The sequence below is a fragment of the Accipiter gentilis genome, chromosome 29 (genome assembly GCF_929443795.1).
Source record: "Accipiter gentilis chromosome 29, bAccGen1.1, whole genome shotgun sequence".
NCBI classification, from domain to species: Eukaryota; Metazoa; Chordata; class Aves; order Accipitriformes; family Accipitridae; genus Astur; species Astur gentilis.
In genome coordinates, this window is record NC_064908.1 from 10813031 (window position 1) to 10828649 (window position 15619).

At 44.8% G+C, this 15619-nt stretch overlaps 1 protein-coding gene across 5 annotated transcripts in view; it reads left to right on the forward strand.

Moving 5' to 3' along the window:
• Nucleotides 1-592: 592 nt before the first annotated feature.
• Nucleotides 593-15619, forward strand: part of CACNA1B (calcium voltage-gated channel subunit alpha1 B) — a 308635-nt gene continuing 293608 nt past the window's right edge. For 4 of the 5 annotated variants that reach the window (XM_049832549.1, XM_049832547.1, XM_049832548.1 and 1 more), the window contains exons 1-2: nt 3548-3648; nt 10160-10299. In XM_049832549.1, coding sequence (XP_049688506.1) covers nt 3556-3648; nt 10160-10299 — 233 coding nt within the window. In that variant the 5' untranslated portion in view covers nt 3548-3555. Of the gene's footprint in view, nt 1291-3542; nt 3649-10159; nt 10300-15619 lie in introns of those variants that run through there. The other variant, XM_049832551.1, reaches the window with a different exon arrangement.

A 15619-nucleotide genomic window follows, 5' to 3' on the forward strand; every position in this document is an offset into this window, starting at 1 on the left:
CCCCGCACCCCCAGTCCCCCCTCCTTGCGCCCCCATTTCACACTGCACCCCCCGCCCCCCATTGCCCCCAGCCTTCCCCGGGGCTTCTGATGGCACAGACAGGGGGGACGGGCGCTCCGATGCCCCCGGAGCCCCCCGCCGCGGCTGGGGGCACCCGTGGGCGCAGCGGCTGGGGGCACCCGTGGGTGCAGCAGCTGGGCAATGCACATCTGGGCAGCGGCGCGCAGGCGCGGGGGCCCGTCCGTTCCCCCCCCCCCCCCGCCCCCAGACGGCGGCACCCCCGGCCGGAGCTTTGCGCACCCGCGGAGCCCTGCGCGGAGGGGAGGTGGGGGTGGCGGTGGTGGGGGCTCGATCCCTCCTTCCCCGCGGCCCCGGGGAGTGGCCGCGGCTCCGCCGTATTTATCGGGGTGGGCGGCGGCGGCCGGGCCGGGCCGGGCCGGCTCCATCCTCCCTCCCTCCCTCCTTCCATCCCTCCATCCCTGCCCGCCTCCCGGTGCCGGTGACTGGAGCGGGCGGAGCCGCGGCGGCCGATTGGCTCCGGGCATCACATGCGGCGGGGCCGGGCCGGGCCGGAGCCGGAGCCGGAGCCGGGCTGGGCTGGGCTGGGCACGGCGGAGCTCTCCCGCGGCGGGCACGGCAGCAGCGCAGCCCCTTCCCGGCCCGGAGCCCCCCCGGTCAGCGCGGAAGGGGCCGCGCCCGCCCTGCCGGCCACCCTGCCCGCCCCGGCCATGAGGTCGGGCCGGAGAGACGGCACCTGTGCGGGGAGGTGAGCGGAGCCCCGGAGCCTTCCTCCTCCCCCGGGCAGCCACAGCGGCGGGGAAGAGGAAGGGGTGGAGGAAGGGAAAGGGATATATATACATATATACACTTTTTTTTTTTTAAAAAAAATATACCTATATATTTTACTGCGATCGATTCCGATCCCGCAACTGAAGCCCCCGGAGGGAGAAGTGCTGCGCGCTGTGATGCGTCTTCCTCTTGACTCGGCTGCCAGTTTGGATTGTAGCGCCCGGCTCCGTGCACTGAGAAAATGGCTCGGTTTGGGGATGATCTGCCAACCCGCTATGGAGGTGGAGGGCCGGCCGGGGCTGGAAGAGGGAGCAGCCGGCAAGGTGGCCCCCAAGCCGGCCAAAGGATGTATAAGCAGTCGATGGCTCAAAGGGCCAGGACTATGGCTCTCTACAACCCCATCCCTGTCAAACAGAACTGCTTCACAGTCAACAGATCCCTCTTCATCTTCAGTGAAGATAATGTTATACGGAAATACGCCAAGAGAATAACAGAATGGCCATATCCTTTCAGGGAGGGTGTGTGGGCACGGTGGGGGGGGAGAGGGAGACTGGGGGGAAGAGATCCCCGAGGCAGCTAAGGATGAGTGTCTGGTGCTAATGTAGACGTGCGTGTGCGATCCAGTGTGTGTAATGGGTGTGTGACATGGATCCGTGTGTCCGACATAATGTACGGCTGTGTAGCTGGGTATCATAGGAAATTGCTTCTGTGGGAATGGTGGAGTGTGCTTTTGACTATGCCAGGGATGTGTGTAAAAGACATAGGTGCATTTCAGTGTGTGTTTAAGCTGTGAGATATACAGTTGCACAGATTTACATTACCTACAATTTAAGGCAAATGCAAAGGGTTCTGTGAGAGTCATGCTAATGAGTCTTATTTCCATCTTAGAGCCTTTCAACTCTTCTTTCTCACTCTGAACAGAAGGAGAAACGTGGGATAAAAAATGGTGACACCTTAGCATTAAAGCTGCATTCATAGTAGGGACGTTGATAGCCAAGGTACCTTGCGAATCCCATTAATACAATCATTGCAGCTAGGTTTTTAGTACATCACCTCCTGAATCCATTAGAATCAACATGAATCTTGTCACTTTGATTAGATGCTTAGCCTAAGCTTAGGCTGTACTAAAAAAAAAAAAAAAAAAAAAAAACCAAACCAAAAAAAAAAAGAAAAGCTCTGTGGCAGAGGGAGGCAGTAAGTGGAGAGAAGGATCATCTGCTGTATTGGGAAAGGGGCAGATGCCTTCTGTCTCAGAACCAGCTCCCGGGCCAAGTGAGCTGCAGAGATCTTCCTCAGAAGGGGGCTTTGCTTCTAGTGATGTTCACAGTGGGGTTGTAAGCCATGAGAAAAGGGAAGCAGATTATTTGACTTTACCAGGGAGTAGATATAGTGTGTGTGTGTGTGTGTGCGCGTGTGTGTGTGTGCATGTGTGTACAGGAGTGCTTTACACTGGTGACCTCACGGGAGCTGGTTGTTTTCTTTTCATTTGATATCACACACCTATTAATCCTCAGCTAACAGCAGCAAGGCCTCCTCTCAGCCTCCTAGCAACACTTTCAATTGCCACAGAGGCCAGCTCTCCTTCAGGCTTCCCCAGTTTTCACTTCCTGAGGGGCTAGCAGGGAAAAAATACACCAGTAGAGTGAATGCACTTCCCGTGCCCCTGAACACACACCCATATTGATCTTTCTGTCCCTGTTACAAAATCACAGGGATTGCTGTCCTTCGTCACCCATTTCTCCTTCCCTGCATTCAAGTCTGAAAAAACGAGCTCCAAAGCTCCGGTGGCAGGCAGAGCATCGCATTTCCTGCAAGGCTAGACGCAGTCTAGCCCTCTCCCGTCTCTTGGGCGACTCGCCTGCGTCTTTCTCGTGAAGTGTGGGGAGGGGACCCACAGCTCTGCGGAGTCAGCGGGTTCAGCAGAGCCACCAGCCCTTCCCCACGCCGGAGCTGCGGGGCGAGGTGCCGGCCGGGCGGGCGGGGCAGGACGCTGTCCGCGGTGCTGAACGAGCGGAGCCGCCCGCGGTGCTGAACGAGCGGAGCTGTCCGCGGTGCTGAGCGGAGCTCTCCGCCGCCCTGGGGCCCCGCCGCCGCCCGCGGCGCGGCTCCGCCCTGGGAGTGCAGGGGCTCGGCACGGCTCCGGGCTAGAGACGACGGCGAAAGGCAAGGGGGTACCTAGTGTCGGGTTTGCCTTCTTTCCCGTGAGATCTCTTCCCTCGTACTTCCCGGTAGGGCGCTGGCGATTTTAGTCTCACCGAGAGTAGGCATTGCAATCTAGCAGTGGTTCATGTTTTGGATCTGCGTAGACACTCTAAATAGAACTTTTCTAGCCCGTCACTTATTTACACTATGCGCTCAAGTTAAATGACAGGGAATTTCTGAAGAACAGTTCAGCAGATGTCATTCAGCTGTATAATCTATTTTGGGGCAGTTCAGCTTATCAATCTCATTTAAAACCAATAATTATTAATTGCTTTTTGTTCCCGTTGGACCTTTTGCTTTCTTGCTCCCAAATTCCTTGAGCAGCTTAGATTCTGTGTAAGTCACTAACTCCCTCAAAGAAGAGAGCCAATTTCCTACTTTTCTTCCAAAGACACCCCAGAAACAACTGAGGAAGTCAAAGAGACTAAACAGCTTTAAAAAAGATGAGACATCTTAGAATGCTCAACTAATGTAACCACTTAAGTAGAAATGGGATTTGGATAAGGTTCTCCTTGTGTGGTCTAATGTTTTCTTTAACTTCTGGTCCCCACTCCATTTGAATACATGATTTTAGCTACAATCATAGCCAATTGTATTGTGCTGGCCCTGGAACAACATTTGCCGGATGGAGACAAGACACCTATGTCAGAGAGATTGGTGAGTTGTATACACTTATTTACATTTTTCTTATTTGGTCTAATGCAAAAAGCAGTCAGCCACTCAGTGTTGTGAGTGCTTGTATCTATTTTAAAGATCCACATGTAAACAAATGGGTATTGACCTGATAATCAGAAAAAAATAAGTCAGTGACAACAAGTATAACTCTAACCTCCCAATCCCATCTTCACAAGAATGCTTCATCACTCTAGCCAGCCCTGCCCAATTGCAGGAGAAGAGATGGACCTTACATTATGATCAGAAGAGCAGCAAACTTAGGTTGTCTATAAACCAAGACAGGAAGGGACTGCCAAATGCTCAGAATTATCTGTAGAATCAAATGAACTTCTGTTATATTTTCCCAGGAAGTGGTAGAACAGAGTAACCTTTTAGGTTCGTATGTCTTTCAGCTATCTTCCTGCTACAGCATATATCAAGGATCCTACAAAGGAAACTTTGGGTTTAGATGATTACACTTCCCTTCCAAAAAAAGAAACCGACTTACAGAGGAAAATAATTTACCTGCAGGCTTTATGGTAATGAGCCCAATTACCTTATTTCAAAAGAAAATATAAGAATAGCTTTAAAATCATTCTTCCATTTATCATCACTGTAGGAAAAATGCGTAATATTTGGTTTGATTTTTCTCCTGCTGTTAATGATCTGGAACATCTTTCATGCCTTTCATGCATTAATCCCGGTGCATGTTCAAAGGATGAATAAATATGGATCCATATGTGTTTTACATATAGATATTAAATTATGCAAACAAAGATAATATTAGGCTTGCTTCCAAAAGCCAGAGCCTCTGAATGCTGGTTGTTACAGTTTCAAAGGTGGTCCATACCAGTGGGCAACGGTCAGTCTCATTCTTCAGAAACAGGAAAAAGTATGTAAGTGACATCTAGAAAGAGCTTCAGGGTCAGCTAGTTGATATTGCCTGTTTGGAAATGGATCCACCTACATTGTGTTCGCTTAGTCCCTTTCTGTTTGAATTATTTCTACTTAGGAAGAGGTGAGGGAAAAATTTAAGAACATGCATGTATGTTGATCTTTCTGTCATTAAACACGTCTTTGTGTGTTTTGGGATCAGCTAGCAAGACAAGTCTGGGTTTGTGAGCAAAGCACAGGTTTAGACCCAGGGTAATGATTGAGCTGAGGAAATACCTTCCATAGTTAAGAACATATGGACTAGTGAAGGGGAAAAGTAGTTTCGTGGATGTTCTGGCTTGGTAGGTATGGTTAGCACACAGTTTCAATGTTCTTCTATATCCCTAGATTTGTAAGGGGATCCTAGAAGCTTTTTATTGGTCCTTTCCCCCATTGTATTAATTTCATTTTACAGCACCCAGTACCACACACACACAACTTCAGTTCCTGCCCAAATCATTCTCAAGGGGGGCACTGGCATTACCACTGAATATTGTAAGATAATGGTATGAGTTAAGTGCACAGTCTCCACCTTGTCGGCTCTGCCTTGGTGATGAAGGAAGAATTAACCCCTGATTTTTGTCCCAAACACCATTGTGCAGCATTGTCTTTGATCCAGACATTCTGAAGTAATTTTAAATACAGCACATTTGTAACACTGAAATATAAAAGGGTTTATCATAGAATAACACTGAGAATCTTTACAAGCCATGAAATATTTTCTATTTCCAACATATGCTGGAAAGATTAAGCATTGTGAATAAGAAAAACTGTCTTCTGGTTTTCCGAGTGAAACCTCTTTAGAATGCTCCTGCCACTTCCACAAACTGTAAGTTGTTCCATTGAAAATGTTACAAATCTGTGCTAAACCACAGCAGGCGAACATTCCCATACGTTTATGGGCTTGTTGAGCCAAATTATAAGTCCATGCAGAACAACAGGTGCTTTATTGCTGTGTTTGGCAGGAATGGAATTTGCCTTTTTTTGGTTAATGATTTATGGATATACCTTTCCTTCTCCTGGGTTTATTAAAGTCTCCAAATTGGAGTGAGGGCTCATCACTGAAGAGTGAATCAGATCTTAAGGGTATGAGATACACATCACAAGCCTTTTATGACCAGGAACTGTAGGCAAAGTTGTTGAAGGAAAACCAAAGCTGCCCGGATACTTTGTGCCACAGATACAAAGACAAAAATGTTAAGATTGTCTGTTCGTTAAAGCTGAGAAAGAGGGAGGAGTCCATACAAATATTTTCATGATTTTTCTCTTCTAATCAAAATTTTCTTCTATGTATCTCCCTAGAGACCCAAGATATGAACCTGCAGTGCAATCTCACTTGGCTGTTTTCTATGCTCGTGTTACTTGTCAAGCAGGGTTAATTAAGCACACGGGAAGAGCAAGTGATGTGTCAGTATATGCAATGTTTCGAGAATTGGAATGGCTGAGTTATGAATAATCTTTCTCTGTCAATTTTCTGCATGTAGTTTGTAGCACAGAAAAACATTACTTGACTCTAGGATAGAAATTCTGATCTAAAACAGGGCTCTGAAAAAACACCAGTTTGGTGGTCAAAGCATTTAGTGGTGAACTGGAGCATTGGATTCAAGTCCTTGCTCTTTAGACAAGAGAAATAAGCTCACTGTTCCACTAGCAGCAGAATGACCTACACCCTAGGTTCTTGCCTGCTCTGAGCTGGGAGTCTCTCACGCTTTGGCTGCTGGAAGTGTTTATTTCACATCAGTAATTATCCACTGGAACAGAGATGCTACAAACTTGCTACTGTCCATCTGAGCTGAGTACCTTAGCCAATAGGTTGTAGAGTCAGTCTCTCTCTGTCCCAATAAATATTGCATTGTTTGTACACACTGGAGTGAAGCCAACTGAAAAGATGCTGGGGCAGTTGTACTGAGTGGCCCAGAGCCTGGTGGTGAGAGCTCCAAATGTGAACTTCACATTTGAGCCCTGAATGGCCTTGCAGGTGGATGCCCTGCTCATGATGCTCTTGGCTGTCCAGACTGAGGCACACTTGTTCTCTCCCTGTCTCCTTCCTAATTTCTCAGTTCTTCATGAGAAGCTTCAGTAGACCATAGGTTTGTCCCAGCCTGACAGTGACGATATCAGAACTTGCAGGACAGGAAATCTATTTTCTGCCCTGTTCTGGGGCACACCCTCTTTGAGGACACCAGTGGGTCTGTAGGATGGTCATCTGGGTGTCACTGTAGGGCTCTAAGTATGTGGCTCCCCTGCATGTTTTTGATGTGAGGGCAGAATATAACTTTCCTCGGCTATTCAGCATGACAGCTCTTGCACTTTACTAATGGATTTAATTCTTTATCCTATCCACAGGCACTTTGTGCAGTCATATGCGAGCTGTTCATATTAACCTTTGCATGAACAAAGCCTTACACACCCAAACCTATTAAGGCTGTCGCATCCAAAGGCCAAGGAAAGCCACTAGGACATGGACTAGGAATAGTAATGACTTTCCAGACACAGAAGTTGTTTCTGATCTGAAACATATTGATTAAATGCGTGTTTGGCCCAGTCTCAAGCTTTGCTGTGTCCACAGCAAACAACCTCCTGGCACAGCTCTGGCTGCTGCCCAAATTCTCCACCCTCCTTCCAAGCACACACACTGATACTCATTATCACCTGCTTTCCCACTCTTGAACCCAAGCGGCAACACAGCCTTCTGTCTGAAGGGGGCTGCAGGGTGCCCCGGCAGCAGGATTTCTGAGTCAACAGCAGTGTGCCATTTCAGCGCTGCACAGGGCATGTCACTCATGTCCTTGCCCTCCACCTCCTTCCATTACACACAGTCATGTGACTCCTTTTTTTTCAGCAGCAGGCCCCACTACCTAATGGGGCACAAATTTTATCTTTCATCCCGTTGTTACTGCCCTGCTTCTTAGGCTAAATCAGTGTAAATTTAGACAGGCTTTAGAAAAGACCCTCTTTCTATCCCCTCTTATTTCCCCAGCTACTCCCTGCCAACCCTACAGATCACAGTTTTTCTTTGTAATAAATACCCAAGCCCATCTGTGAGTCTTCCTGCTTCCCTAGAAGCTGATAAGAACTTCTTTGACCCAATTCCTAAGAGCTCTGTGTAGTCCTAGCTTTGGGAAGAGCATATTCTATCAAACCCTTGAGTGCCTGATGTCTGGGTCTTTAAAGCTGGGAGCTGTACCTTAATCACAAGGCACCTGACCTAGATTGAGCAAACAGCTGGTAGCAGAGTAGTTATAAGGCTTCCAGGAAGTGAGGGAATAATGAGGGGGAGTGTATGTGGGTAAAGGTATATTCTTTGTGTGTGTTAGAAGAGCTATTTTTAGAGGCATGCTAGTAGTTGTGGGATGGAGATATAGGATGGGCTAGAAGGTCTTTGCTTGCAAAGATTTTGTATACTTGTTGAACTAGAAGGTGTTGTGGGGTTGGCGAGCAGGTAGATGAAGCTGTTAGGGTGCTCCTGTGTGCATAAGGGAAAGCAGGGGAGCAGTAAGGTAACTTCTCCTGAAATCACATGTGATGATTTCTGACCCTGTCTTCCTTCTTCCCTATTTTCTGTACTGGGTTGGAGTCCTGGGATGCCTCTAGCTCTTGCTGTGGAGAAACTGCTGGAAGGAGAATCTTACTGTAGGATTTCTGTTGAAGGTCATAAAAGGTCTGATGGCCTTGCCTTGTTCCTGCTTCTCTGTGGGTAAATAGCACTGAGATGCGCAGCTGGAGCTTCTCAGTCTGTTGGTGATAGCTTCTGTATCCTTGGAGCAGTGTCAGTGAGGCTCTGTGAAGGGGCAGAAGGCTTGGAGGTGCTGCTGTTTGTGGAAACAGCATTTTCAAGGACAAGCTAGTTTGGGGTTTGCTTTTTTTCCCCTCCATTTCAGCCAAGGGCCTACAGTGTGAGCTCAACAGTCACCTGCTCTGTTTTGCTGTCTGGCCAGTTAGTGTGTGTGATCTGCTTGTGACTGGTCATCTTGCCTAGCTGTAGAGGAATGGGAGATGGAGTTGCTGGGGCTGGGAGGTTAGGAAAGGTAGAGGGGAGTAGACATGACATAGGGTGAAGGATGAAGTATATGGAGGAGCTTGGATCACTGAGCTGTGTAGGGATGCTGGTTGTTCCTTTGTAGGCAACAAAACTTTAATTCAGCCACTGATGGAAAAGCCTGTCCAGAAGTAGTAGTTTCCAGCAGCTCAGAAGCATCCTCAGTGATTAGTGCTTTGTGACTGACTTGCTGAGTTGGGTATACATTGATGTGCTAAACCTGTAAGCCTCTTTGGGAGGGGTATGCTGTTATATTGGTCTTCTAGGTGTGAAAACCCCATCTTTCTGTAAGAAGTACTATGCCTAAAGCATGGGGCTGTGTGCCAGTGCTGGGTCAGAGTTGAGCAAGAGTTGCCATGCCTGTAAAATAAATTCATGTATCAAACCTGCTGCTTCTTGTTCTGTGGCCACAAGACTTGACATTCATGTTCTTTCTATATAAGAGAACTAAAATCACCTTTTGTCACTAGTAAAATTGCAAAATGTAAACGACTGTGCATCGAACAGCAGCTCATCTCTTTGGCTGTGATGGTCAGAAATGCCAAAGCCACTGGAACAAACATTTCTAATCTCTTAATTTGTGAGTTTATTTCCCTTTTGGGTGGGGCTGCTTTGCCTCCGTTGACTTCAGCTGAAATCAGGTTCTAAGGCACATTTGAAAATTGGTTACAGGTACCAAAGCTAATTAACATGTTCTTGAAATTGATGCCCGTTACTTGCCCACATCTTTCTTCCAAATGCGAATGCTTCCATTTGGCATTGAATTTGTGTTGAAACTCTTATTAATAAAGTATAATACTGAGGGATCTGGTGCCATAGATGAAAAAAGGTTTAGTAAAACTGTGGAGCCTAAGCTTGATTTTTCTCTCTTCTGAGCTAGGACAGGAAGCTGTGATCCCATGGTATGCTTTAGTCTGCACCCTGGGCCTGAGGCACAAACCTTACTGCTTCTGCTGTTAATGGAAGGGAGTGGGGATTTCTCCCTGAATCAGATACACAGTGAAAGAAAAACAAATGAGTCTGCAGCTGTGGAAATTGAGAAGATGGAGGAGAAAGTATGAAGGAAGAACTGATGGAATAAATGATAAATAAATAATTTCCTGCCAGTGTTTGCAAGCTTGCTGTGCTGTTATCCCCAAGATATCATCTTGTTTCAGTTTCCTGGATGAATTATAAAGCACATGTTTTCTTCCATGTCAATAATTACAGAAATATGTGATCTCAAGTTTAAATATACCCTTAGAGCAAAACTTCAGTATTTAAGATTCCCTCCAGAATATTGAGTAAAGGTGGAAAGCATGGGGTGGAATGATCAGAATAAAGGTAAACAGAATTTCCAACGTGAAAAACATTTGCCTTCAGAGAAATAATAATGAAATTCTTCTCTATGCTTAGTTCCAGTAAACTTAAACCTTTTGGTTTCAACTCTGCTCAGAGAGCTGAAAAGGGCATGAAGTTGGTGCGTGTAGTTTGTATGACTCTTACTATCAGTGCATAAGCATAGGTATGTCCTTGACACCTTTGATTTTTATTCTTTTTCAGGATGACACTGAGCCGTACTTTATTGGAATATTTTGTTTTGAAGCTGGTATAAAAATCATCGCTCTAGGGTTTGTTTTTCATAAAGGCTCTTACCTCCGAAACGGTTGGAACGTGATGGATTTTGTCGTGGTCCTCACAGGGTAAGTGACCTCCTCTGGCCCTAAGTTTAAGGGGAACTCCTGCTTTGATTGTGTTGTTTTTTAACTGTGGATTGGGGTGGGAGTGATTTTTAGTGAAATAGTACTAAACTCCTGCATTTCTGAATTTACTGTCATTAAATAATGGCTGTTGTGCTGAATGAGTCACTTCCAAAGCATTGTTTGAACCAACTAAAAAGAGGTTTTGAAGGTATATATTTTTTTGTATATTTGCTGGCATGTGTCTTATCCAGATGTTTACTGACATTTCTCAGACTCTGCAGGTTCTAATTGCCACTAGGTACTTAAACCTGATTTAAATCTATCTATCTTCTGACATTACAGGATAACTTTAAAAGTCAACGTGGAGTGAGCTAACAAATGAAATGCACCCCATTTTTAAGCTATTGCAACTCTGAAACCAGTGAAGTTTCTGCAGGAATGAATTTGGTCTGCTATAAAATAACTTTCCTAAAAATAATTCAAAAAGGGTGCATGTCTTCTAGAGGACAGAGCTGAAAATGTTACCTGTGCATTTTGTACCCTGGTTTGAAATGATATCACTAATTTCTTTCTTGGAAACGCTTACAATGTTTTTATGTTACATGTTGCAACAGTTTCTATATCTATTTATATAAATGTAGTGTAATGCTAGTGAATAATGAAAATACAAACATTAAGTAACACTTACGGTCTACAAAAGGTGCTTTAAAGCTCCAAAGAAAATGTTCCAAAGGTCTGCTTTGAGGTCCTGATCTTGCAGCTTTCATATTGGAAGTATTTCAGTTAGTTTTTCCCCCTGAAAACTGCAGTCTGGCTCTTGTTATTAATATGCACTCATTTCACACACCTTCTCTGCTACTGTGTGTGATGAACATATATATTCTTTGGTCTGATTAGTGGCATAGAGTAGGATGCTGTTAGGAAAATGCTTGCATACATATACAGTTGTATTCATTAGATACATTATCACTGTAATTCTATTTGCATTCAGTGCACCATGTGATATAGCAATTGAGAGGCCAAAGGGAATTCTTTATGTATTGAGAGGAAGAAAATAAATATGCAGGGCTTGATTCTTCTACTGCTTGGGCTGCGTATTTAATCAATAGAAACTTCAGTGGAGCCACAAGGAGAATCAGATTTACAGACTTGGAAGCATAGGGGGTACCAGCCTGAAAAGAGAATTAGCACAGATGCTACAATTATTCACACCGATGTTATGTTCTGATTCCTAGTTAGCACTATGCCCTTTTGTGTGTTTGTAAAAAAAAAAAAAATAAAAAAAAAAAAATCAAGGCCCTGATTCTGGAAAGGACTTTGGCAAGTGCTTTAATTTATCCTTCAGCAAAGTATTCAAGTACATGTTCGAATTCAGCTGACTTCAGTGGTTCTGTACTTAAAGTTAAGGCTATACATAAAAGCTTTTCTGAATCACAGCCATATTGTTATTTGTTTAAGCATGTTTTAGATTTGGGGTTTTTTTCCATAAACACAGGCCGAGAATCAAAATAGGGTTTTTTTGGGTTTTTTTTGTTTGTTTTTTTTTTTTTTTTTTAAACTGGCTAGTTGTGACTGAGACATTCAAAGTTTTGCAACAGTAGCTGAAACATCGCGTGTGTGTGCCGTGCTTGTGGAATCGCAACTGAATGCGCGATGCTATAGGTGTTACACCAACATCTTACTGGTGACGGTTTTATTGTGAGTGCTATTTGCAGTGCTGTTTGATCTCTGAGCATAATTGCGGAATATCGCCTTGATTAGACAGCTGTAATAAGGAATCCTGTTGCCATCTGCAAACACACGTATTCTTTTGAAGTACCATCCTGTTAACGTCAAAGCTGCTGGTTTCCAATGGTGATACTAGCTGGGTTGTATTGAAATTGTCTTATACATGGACTTCCCACCAGGCAGGCAATGCAGGGAAGGCAAAGTGTAAACTGATTGACATTAAGTCCAAGAGTCATCTCCACTGAGGAAATCCACAGACCTCTAATCCTGTAATTCAAGGGCTGCATTTAGCAAGGCGCCTGTGCTCATGCCAAATTTTTGGTGTCTAGGGGGGGTCCTACTGAAAATAACAGGGTTACTCATGTGCTTGGTTAGATAAATGCTTTCCTGAACGTGGGGCTGTATTTCCAAACCCAGTTCATGAGGTGGAGGGACCTACAGTAGAGAAATACTGCTGAAAGATCTGCAGCTTCACACAGGGGATTGAATTAGTGTTTTCTCTGTAGCCTGTTGTGTTTTGCTCTGAATTTCCTAGATCCTTATTATGTTCTTAGCTCACTCCTGTGTTGCCATGGGTCTGTGCTAGAAAGCAGGAGCTCCTCTTCCTTGGGCTTCCTTCGCTGTCCAGAAACCCTTTCACCTGCCCGTCGCCTACCCTAGCTCGGTTAGCAAGGGGAAGTCTGAGCAAGGCCATTTCTTGGAGGTGGACATCATCCTGGCATTTCTGTATCGAGACTTTAAAGGCAGGTTGCTGAGGAAGAACATTTACTACTGACAAACCTGGCTGTTTCTCCAGGGAGGGGCTGTGAGGTGGTGACACAAGTGGGACCTTAATTTTCATTTCTGTGGAAGGTAGTCTCCGATCTGTGTTTCAAAAAATAGTCAAGCAGGTTCTGTAACTTATTTGAGAATAATAGAAAAGGACAGCGCTAAACTCGTATTTAATGTGTTCTTATAAATATAGATAGGTAGGACATCAGGTTTTGAAATATCATTTTACTACTCTATCAAAAGCTTTCCTTTGCCATATGTGCAAGATTTCTACTTGAAAATGTTAATTCATGTTTCCCAGGCAGTGATCAGCATTCAGTTCCTGAGCTCAGTTTCACATTGATCTTCAATATCATAGAGGGATTTTGATTTCTCTGTTTTTTCTGTGTAAGCACAAATGGTCAAGAAAATGCATTTCATGATACCACATGCAGAGTTGTATACTTGCTAATCCTGTTGAGTGCACATTTTTATTAAGGTAAATGGTGAATGTCAGAAAATCTGATCTTACTTTCAGCTTTTAGCTAAAACCCATAAAAGCAAAGAGCAGCTTTGCTCTTGTTAGCTGTTTCCGTAGGAAGAAGGCCAGCCAGTGTCTGGGTGTGTTTTGGAGGAGGCTGTGGGGGAAGACTCTGCATTTATTGAACTTACCCTTATGTAAATATTACAGTGATCATGCAGTAACCCATTCCACCTGTTTTTTCCAAACCCACTTTTTGCTACTTAATGCCTGCACACTGCCATTTCTGATACATATTTGTTTTATTTGTGTGCAGTGATGGACATTTTGTCAAAATCAGACAGTAGAACTTGTTAATCAGAAAATAAATTAGGGCTGTGTTATATACAGCCAGGATCAATATCCTATTGAGCTAAACTGGAGTCTAACAGATAGTGGCCCAAAATGGCTTGGTTTGTTGTTCCAGAAAACACTCCCTCAGTTTCTTTCCACAGCAATGCTGTGATGCCTTTTTCTCATTTACTTTCAAGGAAGCATGCTGATTTGCTGTTATTAAAGGCCTGGAAAAATAATAGATTGCTGGTCCTTGAAGGATTTTGTTTCCTTTGTAATTTTTTTAGTTATTTCTTGTAAACTCCTCCAGTTGTAGATGAGTATCGAGGAAAGCTGCCCTGCTGTGATGTGCCTGTTGCCACTGTCGAGAGAGACACCTGTATTTTATAGCTCCTGCTCATTTTATTTTCACATTTTTGCGGGATTGCATTCATTCCAGTGATGACATCACCCATTAGCAGCTCTAAATCACACAAAAACGCAATTTCTCAACTAGCCTGGGACTATATGGTCTTAATGCACTTTTCCCAAGGTAGGAGTGGAGGGACTTTTTACTTTATTGCTGCAACCTGTCTTGGGGTGGAAACCGCAGAAATCCACAGTTGTCTTGGGAACAAAGTCCTCCCTACATACAAGCAGTATGGCAGTGGATGAAGCTATGAGCCTGGATTCAGGGCCTTGAGGGTTCAGACCTGTTCCCGTCAGAGCTCATGGGAAGATTTCTCCTGGTGTCCTGGACTTTGAATACAATAGCCTGAAGAACTGCTGTACTGGGTTAAACTACAGACATCCTCTCTAGCTGGAGCTGGTGTAATGGGGTGGCTGCTGAGGGGAAGAACGGAGAACAAGGCATGGATAAAATGATCCTTATCTTGATTCAAAAAATTCAGATGTCTAGGGATTTTTGAGAAAAAATATGCGTCTGAAGGCTTTTAAACTGTGGTCCAAGAGGACTGTCCTCCTTGGCTGTGTTTTGGAACATGTTTATACTTTTGGCTTCATCGTATCCTGGGTAATGGGTCTCATGGTTTAATTGTATACCACAAGAAAAGGTGCTGATTATCCCTTTTTTCATCACTAGCTACCTGAGATTTCCTTTGGTGACTTCTAGATTTTTGTATAGTAAAATCTGGAGAATAATAATTCCTTTTTCTGCATGCTTATAGTTTTATGAATCTCCAGCATTGCCCCGGTCAGAGATTTATGTTGCCCAGCCTCCCTTGACTTGAGAGCTTTTCTGTGCACCACTGACCTATGCTGTTGCTCTGGTCCTTTCCTAGTTCTAGCATATCTTCTTGGAGGCAGTGACCACAAGCTGGTATAAATAAATGGAACACTTGAAAGGATCATGCTCTGTCCTTTATGGGCAGAGTTAATTTTTTTGGCTTTCAATCAGCCTGGATTAAACACTCTTGAAGAGTCCTGGTAGCTTCTTGAGCCAGTTGGATCGGCTGCCTGGATCTCTGGGTGGGACTGGCAGAGACAGAGTGTGCCAGGCCTCGAGCTGCCAAATGATGTGCACAAAGTCTCTGTGCTGTTACTGATGTCTCAGGCTGTCGGGAACAAATTACAAAAGCTAGAATTATCTTAATTGTCTGGATGACTGAGAAATGTGCTCCTAGCTCCTGGTAATGCTAATAATTTGGAAGGTAACTCATTTAGTAGCATAATAAAGACCTGTTCATCCTTGATGTTAGCTTTGCTAGTTACCAGGATCATCTTAGTATGTGGGCAGTCTGAGATGCTATTCCTGGTGCAGTGTATGAGGAGCAGCAGTAGCCTTGGTTGCAGTGATGGCTGTCAAAGGGGGAGGCATAGGAGCCAACCAGCCTGGTCTGTGCAGCAGGCTATGAACCTCTGATCTTTCAATTTGAGGTGGATGTACCTCCTAGACAGGGTATGGGGTGAGATGTGACCACAAAAGTATTTGAGAAGTGGATGGTTGGTTGAGGGCATGTTCCTGTGTGTTCAAAAGCCCTTAGACAAGGATGTCTGAATTATGGAGCCTTATGTGACTGGCTCTTGTGT